The sequence below is a fragment of the Stenella coeruleoalba genome, assembly GCF_951394435.1.
Source record: "Stenella coeruleoalba genome assembly, chromosome: 4".
Classification (NCBI taxonomy): domain Eukaryota; kingdom Metazoa; phylum Chordata; class Mammalia; order Artiodactyla; family Delphinidae; genus Stenella; species Stenella coeruleoalba.
The window spans coordinates 9,041,214-9,064,679 of record NC_137149.1 but is presented as its reverse complement, the minus strand read 5'-3'; the positions used below and the strand labels follow the sequence as shown (position 1 = coordinate 9,064,679).

Here is a 23,466-nt window from a genome sequence, read left to right as displayed (position 1 = left end):
GTATATACCCATGCACAAGTAAAATTGCTAAGTTACATGGTCAGCTTAAATAGATATTGCCAAAGAGATTTCCATAGTCATTTTATTAACTTATACTCTCACCAGCATTGTATGATAACAATGATTTTCAGAAATTCTTTATTCAATCCTGTATGTCTTGGAAATAGCAATTATATATACATTGGAGTATCTGATTTTGTAGCTTGCTTAGTCACTGACTTAATGGGGTTTTTTGATGACCAATTTTTTTAATGTAATGTACTATAATCTCTTCCATTATTTTTTTTTCCTATAATAGTATAAGAAATCTTTGCCTACCCTAAGGTCAGGATTAAGTCCCCATATCTTATTTTCTAGAACAGTGGTTCTCAACACACACACACCCAAACTCAGGTACACTTGGCAATATCTGGAGACATTTTTGACTGTCACAACTGGCAGTTTGTACTCTTTGTATCTAATGGGAGTTCAGGGATAATGCTAAATGTCCTACAATGCACAGGGCCATCTCACAAAAAATAATTATCCATTCCAAAATATAAATAATGGTGCTGTTCAGAAATCCTAATGTTCTGCATTTCAGCCTTTCATAAGATAGATTAAAAAAAAAAATCTGGATCTTATTCTGTGCCCAGATACTTTTGGTGCCCCTGTGTGGATATGCAGTCATTTACTCAGTTGGCCATACTTTCTCCACTTCTCTCAAGTTTCACCTTTGTCTTAGATCAAGCGTCTACCTATTGGAGGGGGCCTGTCTCTGATTTCTAAATTTTTATCACTTTTCTATTTCTCAAAGCCTATACCAATGACACTCTGATTTAATTACAATAGTTTTTTTTTTAAAAAAAGATTTTATATGTGGTAGTGTATGTCTCAAATTTCCTTCTCCTTCTCTCACTTCTCCTTCTCCTTCTTCCCTTTCTTTACTTTCCCCTTCTCTTTCCCTTCTCCTTTTTCCTGTTTCTCCTCTTTTTCGTCTTGAATGTCTTTATTCCTTTCACCTTTTGCACTTACATGAATGTGAATTTTGACAACAGCTGGTTGTTTTGCTCCAAGAAAGCTGAGATATTAATTGGGATCGCACTGATTCTACAGATCAAATAGTGGAAACTGATATATTTCAATAAGAATCTTTCCATGAATATGGCATTTACCTTCATTTATTTAAGTCTTCAATTTCTCCCAGAAATGCTTTATAGTTTCTTTTTTTGTGGGGAGGGGGATGGATCACAGACTTGCACAACTTTTGTTTTTCCTATTCACAGATATTTCAGGCTTTAAATATGATATTGTAAATACCAAATGGAAAATATTATTTTCCATTGCACCTTTTAATCATGTTGTTAGTTTACAGACATATAATTAATTTTATATTGATTTTATATCTAGTTACCTTACAAAAAATGTTTATTAATTTTGATATTTCACCTGTAGAATCTTTTTGGTTTTCTTTGTGTACAACTATCAAGACAGTAAATACTAAAAATGCTATTCTTTCCTTTCTGAACATTGTGTCTCTTTTTTTTCTTTATTGTCTTGTAGCTTAAAGGTTCCGATCACCAATTCCAGTGTGTGTAGGGGGTGGTTTCCCCACACCACCAAGCAATTCATGGATACCAGCTGGGTGTCCTACAGTTTAATTCAGTTGATATTACCTCCCTAAAGATAGCCTCAGATTCCAAAGCTATCTGCTCTCCCTCCGGCTCCCCACTTCAAAAGCCAGTAGCAAACCCAGGTTATCACCTGTGCTTCTGACCCACTGTAGATCAGGCTACGGGTCTGAGGTTCCAAGGACCCTCTCTTTGAGTTCAACTAATTTGCTAGCTATGGATATAAAAGGATATAACTCAGGAATAGCCAGATGCAAGAGATGCATAGGTGAAGATTTGGGGAAAAGGCATGGAACTTCCATGCCCTTTCTGAGTGAGTCCCCAAATCTCCAGGTGTTCACCAACTGGGATGCTGTCTGAACCTCCATCCTTTTGGTTTTTTAAGGAGACTTCGTTACATAGGCATGATTGATTAAAACACTGGCCATTGGTGACTGATTCAAACTTCAGTCCCTCTCCTTTCCCTGGAGGTGCGGGGCTGGGACTGAAAGTACCAATCCTCTAATCTCCTGACACAGCCTCCATATTTAGGTGGGGTCCAAGAGTCACCTCATTAACAAAACAAAAGACATCTTTATTGCTCTCCTTAGGAGATTAGATTCCAAAGGTTTTAGAAGCTCTGTGCCAAGAATTGGGATGAAGATCAAACATATATTTCTTATTATAAATCACAATGTCACATACCTTCAGTAGATTTTTGAATAGAAATAAATATTGTCATTTTTATTTTGTTCTCACATGAAAATTTCTGGATATTTCATGATCAAATCAGTTATTTGTTGTAGATTTTTATAACATTTATCACACTTTAATATTTCTCCTCTATGAGGTGGATTTAATATTTTATCAAATCCTTTTAAAGCATCCATTAAAAAGAACATGATTTTTTAATCATGTAATAAATTATAATGCTGTATATAATTAAACTTATATTTCTGGATAAAACGCAACTTTGACATGGTATATTATCTTTTTTATATATCGATAAATTTGTTTTGTTACTTTTTAAATTATTTGTGTAGCTCTGTACATAAATATTTATTTTAATATGAGGTTTGCTCTCTAGATTGTGTGGGTTTGATAAAATGCATTGAAAGTATTTCCTTTTTTTTTCTCTTCTATGGAAAGGTTTATGTGATTGATGTTATTGTTTCTTAAATGTTTGCTTGAAATCATGAGTAAAACTATATGGGTCTTGAGTTTTCTTTATGAGATTTTTTTTAACAGCTTCAATTTCTTTAATAGTTATTGGATTAACCATATTATTTTTTTCTTTGTTAGTCCTGTTTTTCTAGGAATGGTCAATTTTATCTAAATTTTCCAATTTGTTGGTATAAAGTTATATAAAATATCTGCTCATAATTTTTAATGACTGTAGTAGTTATAGCAATGTTTCTCTTTCTTTCATAGTATTTAATCACTCTTTTCAACAGCTTATCAATTTTTTTAGTCTTTTAAAAGAACAAATTTTAGTAGTACAATGGTCCCCCATTATCCATGGGGAAAATGTTCTAAGACCCCCAGGAAATGCCTGAAACCTCAGATAGTACCAAACCCTATATATATTATATTTTTTCCTATACATACATACCTATGATAAAGTTTAATTTATAAATTAGGCACAGTAAGAGATTAACAACTAAAAATAAAATAGAACAATTATAATAATGTCATAATAAAAATTATATGAACGTGGTCCCTCTCCTTCCCGCAAAATATCTCGTTGTACAAATACATTTTCCATCTTAACTAAGCACTTATCACACGCATTGGTGCTATAAATTTTGCACTTTGAAGATCAACAGCAAAACTAGCACAAATTTCTTTTTCCTTCTTCACAATTTCAAATAGAAGATTCATTCTTACCAAAGATCTTAGCAATCACAGCATGCTTTTTTTCCTTTGTTAAGTCAAGAACTTTCACCTTTTCACTTAAAGGAAAGCACTCTATAGTTTCTCTGTCATATCCAAATTGCCAGCATCACTATTTGTGCATTTTGGGGCCATTATTAAGTAAAATAAACATTACTTGAACTGCATACAAGCACTGCATACTGTGACAGTCAGTGTTTTAACCAAGAAGGCTACATGGTGGCTAATAATTACTTAATTATTATTAAGTAAAATAAACATTACTTGAACTGCATACAAGCACTGCATACTGTGACAGTCAGTGTTTTAACCAAGAAGGCTACATGGTGGCTGATGGGCAGGATATGCTGGACAAAGGGATGACTCACATCCCAACTGGGATGGAGTGGGCCTTAGCGCAACTGCATCATGCTATTCAAAATGGCACACAATTTAAAACTTACAAGTGATTTATTTCTGGAATTTCCTACTTAATATTTCCAGACTGAGGTTGACCACAGGTAACTGAAACTCCAGAAAGTGAAACCACGGATAAGGGGAGACTACTGTATTTATTATTTCTGTTGTATACCTATCTTCTATTTTATACATTTCTGGTTATATATTTATTATGTTTTCTTCTGATTTTTCAGTTTCATTTATCATTTGTACTTTAACTTATTCAGCTAGATGCTCAGATATGTGGATTTTTACACTTTCTTCTTATATGTATTTAAGGGTATACATTTCCTTTAAAGGCATAGTTTAGCCACATTTACTAACTGATATCTTACTTTTCTGATCTAAGAGTTATTTAGAAATGCATAGCTCAATTGATAAACTTTTAAAAATTGTCATTTTGCATTTATTTTCTAGTTCAATTCCACAATAATCAAAGGGCATATTCTGTAAGATTTCAATATAAAAATTACTGTAATTTACTTTACAGATTTGGGGAAAATAGAGAAAATATGTGTTTGAGGTTAGTATTCCCTCAGTAAGGCTTTGAGTGCCAAGAAGAAAAATTTAATTACAACTCTATCACTGCAATTGAAATGCTCCACACAGATGTTGGAAGTGATGAGAGTACCACATATCGTCTTTGCCATAACAATTTAAGTCTGGCATTGTAGTGTGAAAGCAGGCATAGATAGTATGTAAATAAATAAGCTGACTGTTCTAATAAAACCTTATTTATGAACACTGCTATTTGATTTTCATGATTTTTATTTTTCACAAAATACTATTATTCTTTTAATTGTTTTTAATCCTTTAAAACTACAAATACCATTCTGAATTTGTGGATCATATAAACACAGATGGCTATCCAGATTTGACCCATAGTTTGTAATCTGTCAACCATTAATTTATTTATACTTATCTATTTTTTTCTGTTTTGTAAGTTACTACACAAGCTGATTTAAAACTTTTATTATGGTTTTGATTTGTCTATTTTTGCTTTGTCAGATTTTGCCTCATTTTAAGGCTATATTAAATATACATAAAAATGCAGACTTCTTGTTGTTGATCTTTTACCATTAGAAAATGTTTCTGCTTATCTTTAATGCTTTTTGCCTTATGTGGTACTGATCTGATATTACTATAGCTAAACCACCTTCCTTTTGGTTAATATTTGTATGGAATATTTTCTCTATCCTTTTAATTTTAGTATTTTTGTATTCATATTTTATATTACTTTGTAAGCAGTATATAGCTGGACTTTTTTGTGAAATACATTTGAAAGTTATTTAATTGGAGTTCTTATTCCTGCTATATCACAACTGAGCACTAGTTTTACATTTAATGTAAATAATGATACATTTAAGCATGGATTTGAATTTACCACCTTACTATTGTTTCACTATTTGTACCACTCATTCTATGTCCCTTTTCTCTCTTTTATTGGCATCTTTTGTTTTATTAAAGTATTTTATCAATCTGTATTCTCTTTTAGCTTGTTAGTGTTATTCTTTTAGTGGTTGTTCCAGAAAATTTAACAAAAATCTTTGAATTAGAAGAGTCTAACATAAATTAGTATAGCTATTACTTCACAGGTAACGTAAATTCATTAGCATCCTAACACTATCTCTTTAAAGGTATCTATTTTGTTTTGCTTTTTTTCTTCCATTGCTTCTGCTGAACTCATACCTTTCAGTCTTATTGCTGCTCTGTTAAAGATAATATGTCTTTTTTGTAATTTGGCTGTTTTTAAGATAGTTTCCCTGTCTGGATTTTTTGCCGTTTTAAAACAATGTGTCTAGATAGTTTTCTTTGTATTTCTTCTAACTGGGGGTTTATTGAGCTTTCTGAATCTGTGGCTTAACATCTTTCATCATTTTCAATTTGGGCTAGTTTCTCTACTCACATTGCCACTGTCCCACATTCTGGCTTCTGTCCTTCTGGGTTTCCAAATAAATATTAATACTATCTGTTTTTCATATTCAACTTCTGCTTCTTATTTTCTATCCATGCCCCCATCTGAAAAATTTCCATCATTATATACTCTAATACTATAATCCTCTTTTCTGCTGCTTCTAATCTGCTCTTAAGCTTTTTCTTCAACTTTTAACTGCAGGTAATACTCTTTTCTAGAATTAAATGCATCATTTGATTCTTCTTTTAAGTTCTGTCATGAAATATCACATGTTGACTCTACTTTCTTTATATGTTAACCACAATAATTTTAAAATAAGTGTCTGATAACTCCCATACCTAGATTACTTGCAAGTCTATTTTTTCTCTTATATTTTATAATTTTGGTCACATCTCCTACCACTCCTGAAAATGTTTTCATTGTATGGTGAATACTGTGTATGAAAAACCGTGTAGTTAATTTGAGGCTCAGATGAATTGTCATCTTTCAGAGAGTATTTACTATTTCTCATGGTAAGCAATTAGAGTAGGGACATAGCTCCTATTTCAGTCTCAAATAAAGTTGTTTTGAAACTTGTTCTAATTTGTGATTGTTCCTACTATGTTTCTCTGAGGCTCTACTTGGGATTTTTAATATGACTTTTGTTCCTTGGGTTGACCTCTGATTTTCGTCTAACCAGGCCCATGTGCCATCTTGGTGTTCTTTCCTTTCTGATTCTTACCTTCTTGGATGCTTATGAATTGGATAATGTTTTGAAGTTAAAGGTAGTACAAAAGGTTAGAATCACTTCAGTGCACTTTCTTTCTCTCAAGAATCATGGCCTCTGAAGTGCTAGCTACCTCGGTAGTTATGAACACTAAATTTGCCTCAGTCCTGTGAGGCTGCTGAAAGCTCAACTAAGTTTCTCTGTTCCTTGTATGCTACTTTCTGCTCAACTTTTTAGTCACTCAGTCGATGGCACATTTAATTTGCAAATACCTTGAGGGAAATTGCCACAGGTTGTTGGGCTATTTCCTTACTTCTCAGTCTATTTCCTTATTTCTCAGTCTATTTCCTTACTCTTTGGGACCCTGGTTCCTCAAGTCCTGACTTCCTTTCTTTTTTCGTGCTTAAAACACATGCTGTTTGGTATATTTTTCAATGTTTTTCTACTTGTACTTGGGGGCAAGAATGATACTATGTGTTCCTAGAAGTTAAACCAGTGGTTTTACATAAGTGATTTTTACATAAGTCTGTAGGGCATTTACTACACTATTCAAACAGACTGAACAAATTTTACAAGTCTCAATTCCTTTCCTTGGTATAAACGGAAAACTATCTTAAGAGAAATAAACCAGTGGAACTAACATGAGGGCTATACGAAAATTAGATTCCTCTCATGAAGAGTGTGCACACACTTGCCTACCCCTGAAACAAGGCAGAAGCAGATTGAAACTGCACGGACTCTGGCTAGTTTACCGTGATCTCCCTGGCATGTGCTCCAGCCTAAGCTGAGTGCCCTCTCTGGCTCCACTTGCTCTGTAACACAGCTCCACCCTAGGGTAAAGGCTGCCACAGCCAATGGGAAGGCTCAGTTGTTAGGGACAGAGCCAGCTCAGATCCGAAACAGTATCTGAACGGGGTGGTGTCTGACTAGGGCTGGGACTGCCACAGCCTACACCATGGTACACACTGAGTGCCCAATCCAGCCCCTCTTGCTCCAGGACTCTTCCACTCTGGGTGTGAGGGTGTTAATACTGGGAGGGGGGAGAGCACACACTTAGAGGGAACAGAGCCAGCTTAGACCCAACCCTCAAATCTTCTGCTCCAGCAACTTGGGATATACTTCCAATAGTCTTGGTCAATGAGCAGAGGAGAAGCCCTTGCTCACACCTGGCTCTGGCTTTAGCCCCTCCACCTCCAGCCCCACCTCCTACCAATGTGATAGCTGCCAGCACACCCTAGGGAAAGATGTGACTCCTGATCCTGTCAGATCCAGCTCTCCCATCAGTCTTTGAACAAACATAGATTAAAGAGCGATGCTCTCACACAAGGACACCACTTCAAGACTGGAATAGGTAACAGTTTCAACTGATTTCATAGAGACAGAGAAAGTTAAAACAAATAGGAAGACAGAGGAATGTGTTTCAATAGAAAGAATAAGGAAAAAACCTGAAAAAATGACTAATGAAATAGAAAAAAATAATTTACCAGATAATGAGTTCAAAGCATTAGTAATAAAAATGATAACTGAATGAATTAGGGAAAAGAGTAGATGAACACAGTGGGAATTTTAAAAAGGATCTAAAAAATATAAAAAAAAACCAGTCAGAACTGAAGAATACAGTAACTTAAATGTGAAACAGACTAGAAAGCACAAAATCAATGTGAAATGCTACACTAACATTTTGAAGAATAAAAACCACATGATCATCTCAAAAGATGAAGAAAACCTTCTGACAAAATTCAATATCCATTTACAATAAAAACTCTATTGCAAGTGGGCACAGAGGGAACATTCCTCAACATAATAAGGCCATATATGACAAGCTCACAGCTAGCATCACACTCAAAGGTGAAAATCTGAAAGCACTTCCTCTAAGATCACGGACAAAACAAGGATGCCCACTTTTACCATTTTATTTAAGAAAGTATTGGAAGTCTTGGCAACAGCAATGAGACAAGAAAAAAAGAAAGGAAAAGAAATCCAAATTGAAAAGGAAGATGTAAAACTGTCACTGTTTGCGGATGATATGATAAGATACATAGAAAATACTAAAGATGCCACAAAAACAAACAAACAAACAAAAAACTAGAGCTCATCAATGAATTCAGTAAAGTTGCAGGATACAAAATTAATATACAGAAATCTGTTGCTTTTCTATACACTAATAATGAACTGTCAGAAAGAGAAAACAAGAAAACAATTCCATTTAAAATCCCAACAAAAAGAATAAAATACCCAGGAATAAGCTTAATCAAAAAGGTGAAAGAACTATGCTCTGAAAACTATAAAACTGATGAAGGAAACTGAGGATGATACAAAGAAACAGAACAGTATTACATATTCATAGATTGGAAGAATGAATATTGTTAAAATGACCATACTATCCAAAGCAATCTACAGATTTAATGAAATTCTTATCAAAATATTCATGATATTTTTCACGGAACTAGAACAAATAATCCTAAAATTTATATGGAACCACAAAAGACCTTGAATTGCCAAAGCAATCTTGTGAAAAAAGAACAAAGGTGGAGGTAATATGCTCCCTGACTCCAGACTATACTATAAAGCTACAATAACCAAAACAGCATGATCTTGGCACAAAAGCAGACACACAGATTAATGGAACAGAATAGAGAGCCCAGAAATAAACCCACATAATTATGGTCAATTAATCTATGACAAAGGAGGTAAGAATAATCAAAGGAGAAAAGACAGTCTCTTCAATAACTGGTGCTGGGAAAACTGGATAGCTACATGTAAAAAAATGAAATTAGAACATTTTCTCACACCATACACAAAAATAAACTCAAAATGGATTAAAGACTTAAAAGTCAGACCTGAAATCATAATCATAAAACTCCTAGAACATAGGTAGAACACTCTGACATAAACTGCAGCAATGTTTTTTTAGATCTGTCTCCTAAGGAAAAAGAAAAAAAAAAGCAAAAATAAACAAATGGGACATGATTAAAATTAAAAGCTTTTGCACAACAAAGGTTTGTGTAACAACTGACAAAACAAAAAGAGAATATACTGAATGGGAGAAAATATTTGCAAATGATATGACTAATAAGGGGTTAATACCCAAAATATATAAACAGTTCATACAACCCAACAGCAAAAAAACAAACAACCCAATTAAAAAATAGGCAAAGACCTGAATAGACATTTTTCCAAAGAAGACATACAGATGGCCAAAAGGCACATGAAGAGATGCTCAACATTGCTAATCATCAGAGAAATGCAAATCAAACCCACAATGATATATCACCTCATACCTGTTAAAATGCTATCATCAAATATGTCCACAAATAACAAATTTTGGCAAGGATGTGGAGACAAGGGAAGCCTTGTACACTGTTAGCAGGAATGTACATTTTTTCAGCCAGTATGGGAACAGAATGGAGTTTCCTCAAAAACTAAAAATAAAACTATCATATGATCCAGCAACTCTACTTTTGGGTACATATCTGAAGAAAACAAAAACACTAATTCAAAAAGACTCTTGCACCCCAATGTTCATAGTAGCATTATTTACAATAGCAAAGATATGGAAGCAATTGAAGTGTCCACCAACAGATGAATGGATAAAGAAGATGTGGTACATATATACGATGGAATATTACTCAGCCATAAAAATAATGAAGTTTTGCCATTTGCAACAACACGGATGGACCTAGATGGTATTGTGCTGAGTGAAATAAGTCAGAGAAAGAAAAACACTGTGTTACCTCTTATATGTGGGATCTAAAAAATGAAACAAATGAATATAGTAAAACAGAAACAGACTCAGGTATAAAAAACAGATTGGTGGTTACCAATGGGGAGAGGGAGGACATGGGAGAGGCAGGATCAGGGTAGGGGATTGAGAAGTACAAGCTACTATATATAGAATGGATAGGCTACATGGACATATTATATAGCACAGGAAAATACAGCCATTATTTTGTAGTGACTTCATGTGGTGTACAAATTATAAAAATGTTCAGTTGCTATGTTGTACACCCCAAACTAATAAGACGTTGTAAATCGACTATACTTCTCTTAAAAAAATCATAGCAAGTAATCCTAAGATTCGGATTCTTTTAAATGTCTCTTCAATAAGGAATATTATTAATTTAATAAGGAATAATTTAAAAACAAAACAAAAGCAAAAACAGTACTTGCCTTTCAGAAAGAAGCGAATACATGGACTTGGGATACCAAGTAACCTGGGGATATAAGTTTACATTATGTTCTCAGTGCTTTTTGATCTGCCTAACTGTAAATTTGTACATGAACAAAAGTACTCCACTGTTGTTTGGCAACAGTATAAGTGAAACAGTCCCTAACACAACCCAAAGGAACAAGTGAGTAGTATAAATAGGTTTACCGTACTCTCATGGTACCATATCTTGTTAGAGCAACTTCCCTCCATCAGCCTCAAACTATAAGTGATTATCAATAACCAGATGATGAAGAATTAAAACTTGCAAATATAATACATAATATATGTACATTTCTATTCTGTAAGTCAGCACTAAGTCTTTCTCTCTTGGGAGTGGCTGGGACCATGAATGGAGGAGGGAAATTCTTGTAAGAGGCAGAACTCTGAACTCTGCTACCAGTAGGTCTTAGAAGGAGTGATGCCTAGAGTAAGAATCTATGTTCCTGGGCAATGGTTTGGTTGGATAACTTGAAGAGAAAATGATTAAATAATTGGTCACTGAACACAATGTGGATGAATCGTACAAACATAATGTTGAGCTAAAGAAGTCAGGCACAAAAGGGAAAGCACTGTTTGATTCTATTTATATAAAGTTCAAAACCATGCAAAACAAATCTATGGTAATAGGAATCAGAGGGTTATTACTCTTGTGTTTATAGAGACTAGCAGAAAGCGTGCTGGGGGCCTTCTGAAGTATGCGTAATATTTTATTTCTTGATCTCAGTGCTGCTTATGCAGATGTGTCCAGCTTTGTGAAAATGCACTGAGCTGTGCCCAGATGGTTTGTGTAGTATTATAAATGTGTGTTATTACTAAATAAGAAGTCAAATAATTTAAATAAATAAATAATTTATCCCAAGAAATTTTTTTGCAAGAAGCCTGTAGTTGGTACTCTGGGAATGGGCCCAGAACATGAAAATATATTTGTCCCTACTGTAGAAAAAATATCCTAATAAGCATGTTTACAACATAATAGACTTTTTAGATGTCAGCTAAATTATTTCCCAGGTAGCCCAGAACTTGCATAATGAGCTCACAATTAAAATGCGCATGGTGGTCGGGAAAAACTTTAAAAAGTTAGTTTTCCTCTCCTCAAGGTGACCTAGCCACACTCATAAAAGTGCAATTACTAGCAAAAATAATTAAATATTATTCCTCAGTACAGCTCCATACTTTAGGTGAAGAGCCAGCTACCTGGTGGCTTCAAAATATTTACATTAGAACTTTTCCCTGGGTGAGAGCTGTGGTGAAGATTTTTCTTCAATAGCCAAAACTTTATTTAGATGTGGATTTTCTTTTCAGACTAATTGTGCTTGGTCAGGGACCACCAACCTTGGACTACCTAAATGCCTCAAAAATTAAAATACTATTCCACATGCACTGTATCCAACTAAGAAATTTTCTTGAAGTAAAAGAAACAATGGGGCTACCCTGGTGGCGCAGTGGCTGAGAGTCCGCCTGCCAATGCAGGGGACACGGGTTTGTGCCCCGGTCCGGGAAGATCCCACAAGCCGCGGAGCGGCTGGGCCCGTGAGCCATGGCCGCTGAGCCTGCGCGTCCGGAGCCTGTGCTCCGCAAAGGGAGAGGCCACAGCAGTGAGAGGCCCGCGTACCGAAAAAAACAGAAACAAAAAATTTAATGCAGATTCAACTCTAGCTCCAGGAAAGAGACAACACCCCATGAAGTTGGCTTTTCTGTACAATGACGGTATTTATAACCTAAACCCATGACAAATACATGTTGCTCTCCTTTCTTTAACCACAATGCTAAATCTATGGACAGATGAATCCAGAAAATAAAGGGTAGAGGAAGGTTTTGGTACTTCTCATTCTTACACCTAATATTACATCTCAAAATCTAGTTTTCTGCACTATAGAATGATTGCTTATAGTGTACCAGGTTTGTTTTTAATCCAACAAGGCAATATTTCTACAAGCCTATCTTCTTGATACTCTTAATGATGGAGCACGGTTACATATTTTGTTAGAATGACTGATGTGGTAATCAAGGAGAAGGGGAGATACTGCTACAGAAACATGGGTGAAATCCAAGGAATAGCCTGGATTGTTTTCACATACTAACATACCTCATAATAAATATTAAATAAGACAATATGATAGAATAACAGGACCCCGGGGGAGGCTCAAATATCAAGGAACAGATAGCGTAGTTCAACTCACAAGATAAAAAATAAAGAAATATGAGCTGAGACCATTCTGGCCAAAGATAAAATTATATGAAATAGATATTAGAAAAAAAAATAAGGGATAAATCTCTTTCTCATGATCATTTGCAGACCTGCTTACTTTATTATATATATTTCCTTTCTGTTTCTTGCTTCTGTCCACTCTCAAATATAGAGTGCATTGGTTAATTTAGTCAATAAATCACAGAACACTGAGATGCTATGATGACAGAAAAACAGAAGACATAGACATAACCCAGAGAACACAGTTATCATCTTTAGAAGCAACAGCCAAAAGTCACTTTCGATTTTCTCCTACTGTAAATGGAATAAGATAATGTTCAGTTGTATGTGAAGCAGACACATTATGTAAAACAGGAACATTTTAGGAATTGTATATATAGAAAAAGGAGTAGGTTAGTACTTGCCTATGATTTTGGACAGGTAGGGTAAGTATGATGATTTCTATTGTTTTTGCTTGCCTATTACCCCTTCACCTGGGAATAGATCCTGATCTCTATGGCAACAGGGAGAGGTAGTAGGTGACGGAGACTAACTTAAATCAAAATATCTCAAGCCCCTGACACTCAGATAATGTTCATTCTTGTGAATATTAATCTATAATGAAGAGGCTAGGGTTCATTAAATTACATTATTTTAAGGCTGGTCAGAACGCCCTGAATTCCTGCTGCCAATCTCAGTGTTGCCTTGATCTGTGTTTCCTCAGACTGGAATGTTTAGCTTTAACTACTTCACTCTCCTTTATATAAATCCTTTGTTTGTTTATTTATTTAACTTAGCTGAATCTGAGTCTTCTTTTGGTGGTTGTTAATACTGCAACCAAAGAACATAAGTGCTACCAAATTAGAGCAATTCCACAGAAATTTGAGTTTAACATTTTTCAACCAAGAATTTTACCAAGAATTAGTTTTTCAAATATTTATGAAGGCAAAAAAAATTCAGGTACACAAGTCTCACTGAAAATTATTTTCTGTTTCACTGGAAGATAAATCAAAATTTGATATCACTGATGGCAGTCATTATGTTGGAGAAATTTTGGTCATCAACACTGAAAACAATTTAAAAGACTGAAATAAACACACATGGTTTCAGATACAAACTACAATTCTACTACAGTTAATGAGTAAATAAAAGCTATTTTACTACTAGCTTTCCATTTACCTGGAGTAGTGGTTAGAAAAATATAGTGATTATTTTAATTAAGCAGACTAAATGTCAAAATGAAAGGATTATTAATATTGTTATGACAGAGGAATGATGGAGTACTTTGTGCATAAGAATTCTTATTTAGGAGTAAAGAAAATCTTTCTAAAGGCTTAACACAGTTCTAGGCACACAATGGATACTCAGTAAATATTTTCTGATTGTGTAAATGGAAAGAATTAATACAAATTAAACCTTGTAGGACTTTCTTTAGTGAGATATGATTAAAAAATACCTGAAATAAAAGATTAATTTGATTATCTAAGGAAAATTAGACCAAAAGGAAAATATAAATTTTTAAGGCAAATAATAGTATTGAGAAAAGAGTCATAGGCAATTTAAGAGAAAATATCTTTAAGAATACACGATTACATAATCCTTTCCCCTTTCAGACATTCACTGATAAGCAGGAAATGGATTTTGTGTTATAAAAAACAACTGAGAGACATACTGGAAAATGTTCTATCTCTACATACTGGAAAATGTTCTATCTCTATGTTCTCTGATGTTCTATCAGTGTCAGAACAAAGAAATGCAAATTAAGCCAACAGTGAGATTGTGATTTTTAAATGCTTTTTACAATAAAAGTCTCAAATAATGATAATGAAACGACAACACTGTTTTGGAGAAGATTTTAAAAATTTAAAAATCATCCTTTTTTATTCCTTTTCCCTAGGCGTCCTCTTCTAAACAGTAGTTAAGTGCAATTCATTCTGCCTTTCTAATCTCTACTCTGCTCCACTGCCCACAGCTGCCACTCTAGCTTAGTTTAACATCATAGTTACCTGAATTCCCACATTTACCTTCTATTTTGTCCTTCAGCCTCCAGTCTTATTCCCCTCGATACATTCTCCTTATTCAGCCACAGAGCAATTTTGATCATGTCACTCCTCTGTTTAAAACTATTGTAATAGCATCTCTTTGCCCTTACTTAAAGTCAAACTGATTAATATGTTTTCAGGACACTTCATTTACTTTTATGTTGCTGTTCAATTACTTATCCAACTTCAGTTTCCCTTTTCCCCTTCCTTCAACCCCATCTCTCATTCTATAACTCCCAAATCGAAGTCCAGGCAGCTCAACCTTCCATTTCCCCATGTTCTCACTTACCTCTTCATCACCTTGGCCCAGATATTCTCTTTGCAAAACATGCTTCCTTTAGTCTGTCTAACCTCTTAGCATCCTAGACATGGGCTCAGTTTTGATACCAATCACTCCATCATTACAACTAGTTCCCTTAGAAACCTATAATTAGCCTATTACAATCTTGCACTGCGGGCAAATGGCTCTTCTTTTTCCTTGAGGGTTTGCTCGTTTTGGTATCTGCAGTACAATTATATTTGAGGATTGAAATAGTCAATCAATCAAAATTCATTTAATATGGAATATCTGGCATAGTATTATCAATCCTAGGACCCTTTCCAAAATATATAATCCTGAGAGTAAAGCTACATGATAGTATTTATAGTAACACTATTTATAATAGGGAAATATTAGAAAAAATCTACAAGTTTAAATATAGGATGTTAGATAAATGCATTACGGTGGCAGCAGTCACTTGCTATATGTGTTTACTTTCAAAATTCATTCTCCTCAAAACATCTCTCCCTTTTTATCCTTATGGTTTATAAGGAAATGGCCCCACTCTCTCTCAAGGAGTGGACCTTGATTGGCTTAAACTAATCAGCATATTGCATTAATCTTGAACCAGTAATTGGCTCAAAAATTAACTAAGAAGACATCTAGAGACAATGTAGCTCTGAAAGATAATTGCTAGAGATTCAAAAGAAGGAAAAGTCATTTTCCTTTTCTACTAGAAAGTACTGAACGTTATTATAGTTTAAGGATATGAGGTCTGATACACAGACATTTTTAATTAAACTTTTTATTGAGATAATTGTGGACTCATGAATTTGTAAGAAATAATCGAGATCCTATGTGTCTTAGTGATAACAAAATATCATATACTGGGTGCTTATAAACAAAAGAAATTTATTTCTCACAGTTCTAGAAGCTCAAGTCCAAGATGAGGGTGCCAGCACAGCGGAGTTCTGGTGAGAACCCTCTGCCACGTTGCAGACTGCCACCTTCTGGTTTTATCCTCACATGGCAGAGAGCAGAGAGAGGAGGCAAGCTCTCTTGCGACTCCTATAAAGGCGCTAATCCCATTCATGAGGGCTCCACCCTCATGACCTCATCTAATCGTAATTACCTCCCCAAAGCCTCACCTCCTAATACCATCACATGGGGGTTAGGGTTTCAACATATGAATCTGAGGGGTTGGGCACAGACATTCAGACATCCATAACACTACACCACTTTTATGGATGCACAGACATCCATAACACTACACCACTTTTATCTAAGTTCCCCCAATGGCTCATCTTTCAGAAGGACGACATCTTAAGAATCCACCTGCCAATGCAGGGGACACAGTTTCGAGCCCTGGTCCAGGAAGATCTCACATGCTGTGGAGCAACTAAGCTCACGTGCCACAACTACTGAGCCCGTGTGCCACATCTACTGAAGCCCGTGTGCCTAGAGCCCATGCTTCACAACAAGAGAAGCCACCGCAATGAGAAGCCCGCGCACCACAATGAAGAGTAGCCCCTGCTCTCAGCAACTAGAGAAAGCCTGTGTGCAGAAACAGATCCAACGCACCCAAAAATAAATTAATCAATTAATTTAAAAAAAGATCACAGTATATCATAACTATGAAATTCACAATGACAGAGTTAAATTACTGATCAGTTCCATTACAAAGCTTTTTGATGTTGTCCTTTTATAATCACACCAACTTCCCTCTTACCCTAGCCATATGACACTAACCCTAACCCCTGGCAATGATTAACTAATATGTTCTCCACTTCTATAATTTTGTCAACCTAAGAGTGCTATATATATTGAATCATAAAGTTTATAACCTTTTGATATTGGCTTTCCCACTTGGCATAATTCTGTGAAGATTCATCCAAGTTGTTGAGTGTATCAGTAGTCCATTCATTTTTATTGCTGAGTAGTATTCCATGTTATACATGTATCATAGTTTGTGTAAGCATTCACCTATTGAAGAACATCTGAGGTCATACTTTATGCCCATTAAAACTAAAGCTATTGTATATATTCATATGCAAAGTTTCTGGGTGAACAGCATTTTTTATTTCTCTGGCATTAATGCCCAAAATTACAATTGCTGGCTCGTATGGAAGTTGCATATTTAGTTTTATAAGAAACTGCCAAACTGTTTTTCAGAGTGGCTGTACCCTTTTACATTTCCACCAGCAATGTGTGAATAATCAAGTTTCTCTGCATCTTGCCAGGATTTAATATGGTCACTATCTTATATATTAGCCTTTCTGAAAGGTACCTGGTATTATCTCATTTTGATTTTACTTTATGTCTCCCTGTTAGCTAATGATCTTGAACATCTTTTCTTATGGTTATTTGCCATCTATATTCTTTTCAGCGAAACGTCTTCTGCCTATTTTCTATTTGGACTCCTCCTTCCTTTTTTCTTGCTTCCTTTTTTCCTTCCCTTCCTTTTTTTCCTTTCTTTCATTCTGTTTACTGTTGAGTTGAGAGTTTTATATTTTCTAGATACTAATCTGTTGGATAGTGGTTTGCAAATATTTTCTCCTAGTGTCTAGATTGTGTTTTCACAATTTTAACAGAGTTTTCCACAGAGCAGACCTTTTAATTTTGACGAAGCACAGTTTATCACAATTATTCCTTTATGAATCATGCCTAGATTCCTAGGTTTGTTTCATTTTTCCTCTAAATGTTTTCTAGTTTTATATTTAAGTTCATGCAGTTGGAGTTATTTTTTCATAGTATGTACTCAGGCATGCATTTTAGTCACACACCAACTGTGAAAAGCTGGTGGGTCAATGGGAGAACCTGTGAATGAGGCTAGCACCACAAAGGAAAATGAAAATACTACTTATGCCTAATTATGAAGATCATAAGCTAGTGAGTTTCTTTATATTGGCTTAAACAAGTTTAAGTTTTGTGTGCTAATCATAAAAGAATTCTAACATGCCAATATTAGAATGAAGAATTCTACAATGACATCTGGAAGAAATATAAATTAGTAAAAAACTTGTTGCTGTTGTAAAGAGAAATGTTTGGTAAAGGAAACAAGATATATAATCTTTTATGTAGGATGATCACACCTGTGTATAAACAAATAGAACTCCCACATATGCTAATATTTAAAAGGAAATAAGTGAAACATCTGCATGTCATTGACGTTTAGCTGATGTTCCTTAATACATAATATTCTTTTAAAAAATATATACACTTACTAAATGTCATTTTAGTAGCACAATCTTTCAAATATTGAAAAAATATACATGAGATAACTGACATATTTCACTACAGTTACAGTTTAAATTATCTTTATGGTTAAATTTTGATTTAAAGGAGAATGACATACTTTGTTTTCTAAATATATCAAGCTCATATTCTGAGGGCTCTGAGTTTTTGTTTTTGTTTTTTAAGATGATGAAGTTTCTCCTGAAATGTTCCATAAAGAACACTATCAGCTAAATTTTTCCCATTGAGATAAGTGTAATATTATACTTTTATTGAGAGGAATTTTAAATGTTAAAAAAATTCTTAAATCAGAAATTTTTAAAATGCATGGTAAGATTCTATTCAGATTTAAAATGTTAGGTGTTACATAGTAATTCTCTGGTATAGGATCCATGAGGTGACATGGTGTGGAGATGAGGAAAGGGGTATAAGATTATAATCCCCATTTCAAAAGTAAAGCAATGGAATTTTGAAGGATTTTCATCCTCCATAGAGTTAGCTAGGTATAGAAGTAATATTCAAACCTGTATCTGTCTAGTTCTATAGTCTGTGGTTTGAAAAAACATATTGTACTTCCCACCAGTGCTTGCACATGTAGTAATTCTATTGTAACACTTGACTAAAAAATCCCATGCATATTTTATAATGGTATTACCATATTATTAAGAGATCCTCAATGGTTAGCTAATAACTTCAAGGAGTATTTAATTATCCTGGAATGTCTAATAGAAATTCAAAGCAAATAAGAAATTAATCAAAACTTTCCAGGAAAAAAATAAAGTAAAATTTCTGAGACTGCAATGTCTAATTAGTGTGTCTGGACACAATGCTGGGTCACAGGCAGAGGACCAGCGAGGAAATGGAGTCCTGCAGGCAACCTGTTGCCTAGGATTTACCTTTTGTTCTGTATGAAAGGGAAACCTAGAGATTTTGTACTGGAGACACCTGTTTGGTAGGAAGGGCATTCAGGGCATTTGGAGAACTGGCTATTTACCAAGGGAAGTAGGAAAATTTTAATATTTTAATAAAGGATGTGCCTGTATAAAAAACATGCTGAATCTGTATCCTGGTTCTAGGTGTGATGAGACACTGGCCCTCCCAGAGCTTGTGGTGGTCAAATAGAGCCTGGTCAGGTTACCTCATTGAGCCTAGTAATGTTTTCTATGTCTCTCCTAGTCTCTTAAGCTGTGAAGCACTTTTCTGAGTCAAAGTAGAGATATGTCACCCACTTGCCTGTTTCCACTTACTTTAAACAATCGTTACTTTTTAAAATAAATTAAGTAGTATGCTTTATTATATTTATATTTGTGGTATTTTTGTTGTTGTTGTTCATTAATAACGTTAACTAGAATAGAGCCAGTTGAGGCAGGAAATTCAGATTCTAAATTTGACTTCCATAATGTACTGTGTGAATGTGGAATATAATTTGAATTTCTTTTATAGCCACAAGTTGCCTCATCAGTAAAACGATGGGACTGGAAGAGATTCATTCATCCAATTAACAATTATGTGTGGAATGTAGCTAATCTTCAGAATACCTTCTCTGTGAAGTCAGAAACTTACACATTTGGAAAACATGGCTAAAGGTAAAAGAGGCATTTGAAGAAAACGTTCAAACTCTTATATTAAAAAGTGTCTGCAGGTGAGCTGGATTATACTTGAAGAATACAGTAAATCCCCTATATAGCAACAAGTTCCATTTCGAGAGCACGTTCGTAAGTCCACTTTGTTTGTAAGTCCAACACAGTTAGCCTAGGTACCCAACTAACACAAGAGGCTATATAGTACTGTACTGTAATAGGTTTATAATACTTTTCACCCAAATAATACATAAAGAAGACACAAAAAATAAAGAAAACATTTTTAATCTTACAGTACAGTACCTTGAAAAGTATAATACAGTACCAGCTACATTGCCGCTGCTTTCATGCTTGCTTCTAGACATCCTGGGCTTTTAATAAAGATACTGTACTCTACACAGTACTGTACAGTAAAGTACACAAAAGCACAGCCACTTGTAGAGGATGCACTCATGTGCCAGACACATTAACTAACTTACATGATTGGACATGCCAACGCACGTTTGCATCTTTGAAAGTTTGCCAAAGGAAGGTGCGTATTAGGGGACTTACGGTAGAATTAAGAAACCGAGGTGCTAGAATCAAGCATATCTCAAATTTGAATACAAGTATGAACACATATTCCCCAGAGGAAAAGATTTCGTCTAATATTTGATTTACCTGGAAATAAACTGATTAAAATAGCACACACCTGTCGCTGTCTGGGCCAACGGTCTGGGCCGGCTGACGAGCCTCGCCTGGCGTTCGCAGAACAGAAAGCGCCCCCGGTCCAGTGAGGCGGCCAGTCCATGCTACCTCCTTCCCTGCAGCCCCGAACCTGGTGGCCCAGTCAGGCCAAGCCAGCCCCGTGTAGCCGCGGCACCTTCCACTGCAGCCGTGCCGGCCTCAACTAGCGTGCCTGCGGCTCCGGGCTCCTTCTGGTGATTGGCGGGCTGCGGCGCGAGCTCCCACAATGCAGCGCGCGGCGCATGTGCAGCTTGGGAGAGAGGTTGAGCTGAGGCTCTGGCGTTACCTCAGATCTGGGTTCACCGGTCAGAGCGTGTCGGAGCCAAAGGACACAACCAAGGCAAAGAGCGGGACAAGGAAGGCTTTATTACTTGCAGTAAGTAAGAACACCCGGGATTTTTCCTGAAGCAGCGTCTCCCCGAACGGAAAAATTGGGGAGGTTTTAAGCTAAGGGTACGTGCATGTTCATGAAGGGGCTTGAGCTGAGGAGAATTCAGCATAGAATTGGGGCAAAAGTTGACAGAGTCCAAGCTTTAGTTGATTCAAGTCAGGAGGGTCAGAAAAAGTCCACACCAAAATCCTTCAGGTTCTGGTTGATTCGGTGGTTGAGCGCTCGAGGGTGTTTAAATTCTGCAAAACAGCTCAAGAAAGTGTTTCAGGCTAATCTTTAATCTTTAACCATTTAATCTTTAACCATTACAGCAGAACTGGGAGTCTTTACAACTGACAGTGTCTTTACTGTTGTTACTTATCTGGCCTGATAAAATTGTTTTTGTGTTGTTGTTATTTGTTCCCTTAAGATTATTATTACTGGGACCTGTGCAAGGGCAAGCATTGGGGCCAGGCTTAGATCACAAAATGGCTTAGGCCTAAAATGGCTTCTCGTGTGTCAGAAAGCTGTATCTGGTTCTTTTCCTCCAGTCGCCCCCTACCCTAGCTGCATACACTGGGGGCCCCGGAAGTGATGGCTCAGCTGGAGAATGTGGTCAGGGTTCTGATGGCACCACCTTCCGTGGTTGACAATGAACAGTGCCAGCATGTAGTTTTCATTAGTTTCATTTAGGAAATCAGAATTACCATTCGAAGTTGGCAAGCATATTTCGGGTTCTTTATGCTTTGGAAGTAATAGTTGAAGACAGGTGAGGAACGTTTGTGAAAATTGTGATTGGTGATTAACCACCACCTGCCTGAGGTGTCTTCTAAGAGAAACTAACGTTTTTATGGTGCGAGGGTTAGTCACTACATTTAAAAACAAAAACAGAACCGAATAAAGTGGGCTGTGTCCTCTGTCAAGCTGCCACAGCCATAACAAAAGCAGTAGTTGTCTGAAAATGGATTCTCTTGGAAAAAGGTAGCAACAAGTCACTGTGAACATCCCTTCTAACCTACGTTTTACAAAGGTCAAACCTCCAAAAGTATGTTGGGAAGAGATTCCTTTAATGGTAGCAGTAATTGTAAAAGGAATATCCTCAGATAAATCAATGGACAGCAAAAGCGTTTTTCATGAAGACAGCCAGTTGATAATGTTGACGAAAAATTAATCAGTTGATCTAAGAGAGAAATAGACAGTTTTACTCTAGCCAAACTGAGGATTATAACCCCAGGAATAGCACCTTGGAAAGCTCTGAGAACTGTTCCACCTATTAGAAGTTAAAACACAGTTATATAAGTTTTTTGAGACAGAGGAGTGTACATTAAATGACGTATTACTGACAGTTTACACAATCTGGCAAATAGTGGGTTATGGGTCATCCTGGGCCCTTATAAGATTAAGAAGGAATGTTATCTTTGAAGGAGTTGTCTTGTTGGTGTAGGAGAAGATTGCTCTTTATGGTTGAGCAGGTGTTTCCATAGATGGGGAGGTTTGATGCATATTGCTGATGCACAATGCTCAGTAGAAGGAAGAGAAGAGGCCAAAGGGCAGAGAAAAAAATGTTATGTTTAAATTTTTCTTGTCTTGCCATAAAATATGAATTTTATTTCAAAATAAGTAATGGCAATCTCAATGTGCAAACTATGGCCTGTTCTAACTGCACTATTGGTTGAATTTTCAAATTCAAGTAAAACTAGCAACATTTGACTATGTTGCATATGGAATTTCATGGTAACTGCAAAAGAGTTTTTCATGAAGAAGGCCTTCAGATCTTCATGTTAACTGTTGAAGTTCTGCAGTTCACCTGAAAGGAAAATCTCAATGCTCGGATATCTTCAGTATTTCATCATTACCTTGCACTTGCTAATCAAGCCTTGAGCTGGAACATTCTTCCTCTTGCTCCCATGGAGCAAATAATATCTATTCACATTCCCTGGAGAGTTTCCATGCTGGAATCTCCCGTCACTTGTGTTGCTTAAGAAAAGAGCTAAATGTAAGCTTGGTAAATGAAAATATCTCAATTATGTGGTGGACCCAGCAATATTAGTTGTCTCACTGTGCCTCAATTCCAAACAGCCTTCTTAAATGATCTTTAAATGAAGTCTGCAAGTAGAGGCTGACTTAACCTTTAATCATGAATAGTTACATGAAAAATTAAAGTAGCTAAACTAGACTACATAAACTCTTAAAAGGAGATGTAATAACTTAGGGTTATCACTTGACATCTTTTAATACTCCTTTCTATTCCCAAGAGGTAATTACTCCATTGTAATGTTAAAATTCAGGCTTATAAATGCTGTTTATAAGACTGGA

General features: G+C 35.6%; 1 protein-coding gene and 1 long non-coding RNA gene across 2 annotated transcripts in view; one reads left to right on the top strand and one right to left on the bottom strand.

Annotated features, from left to right (window-relative positions):
• The window catches only part of LOC307185561 (uncharacterized protein), a 189,224-nt gene extending 168,268 nt beyond the window's left edge, over positions 1-20,956 (bottom strand). The window contains exon 1 of the mRNA XM_079919855.1: positions 20,746-20,956. Within this exon, the coding sequence (XP_079775981.1) occupies positions 20,746-20,844 (99 nt within the window). The 5' untranslated portion in view covers positions 20,845-20,956. The remainder of the gene's footprint in view (positions 1-20,745) is intronic.
• A 90-nt stretch (positions 20,957-21,046) lies between these two features.
• LOC307185562 overlaps positions 21,047-23,466 on the top strand; it is a 316,717-nt gene continuing 314,297 nt past the window's right edge. Inside the window, exon 1 of the long non-coding RNA XR_013828092.1 lies at positions 21,047-21,156. This is a non-coding gene — a long non-coding RNA (uncharacterized lncRNA). The remainder of the gene's footprint in view (positions 21,157-23,466) is intronic.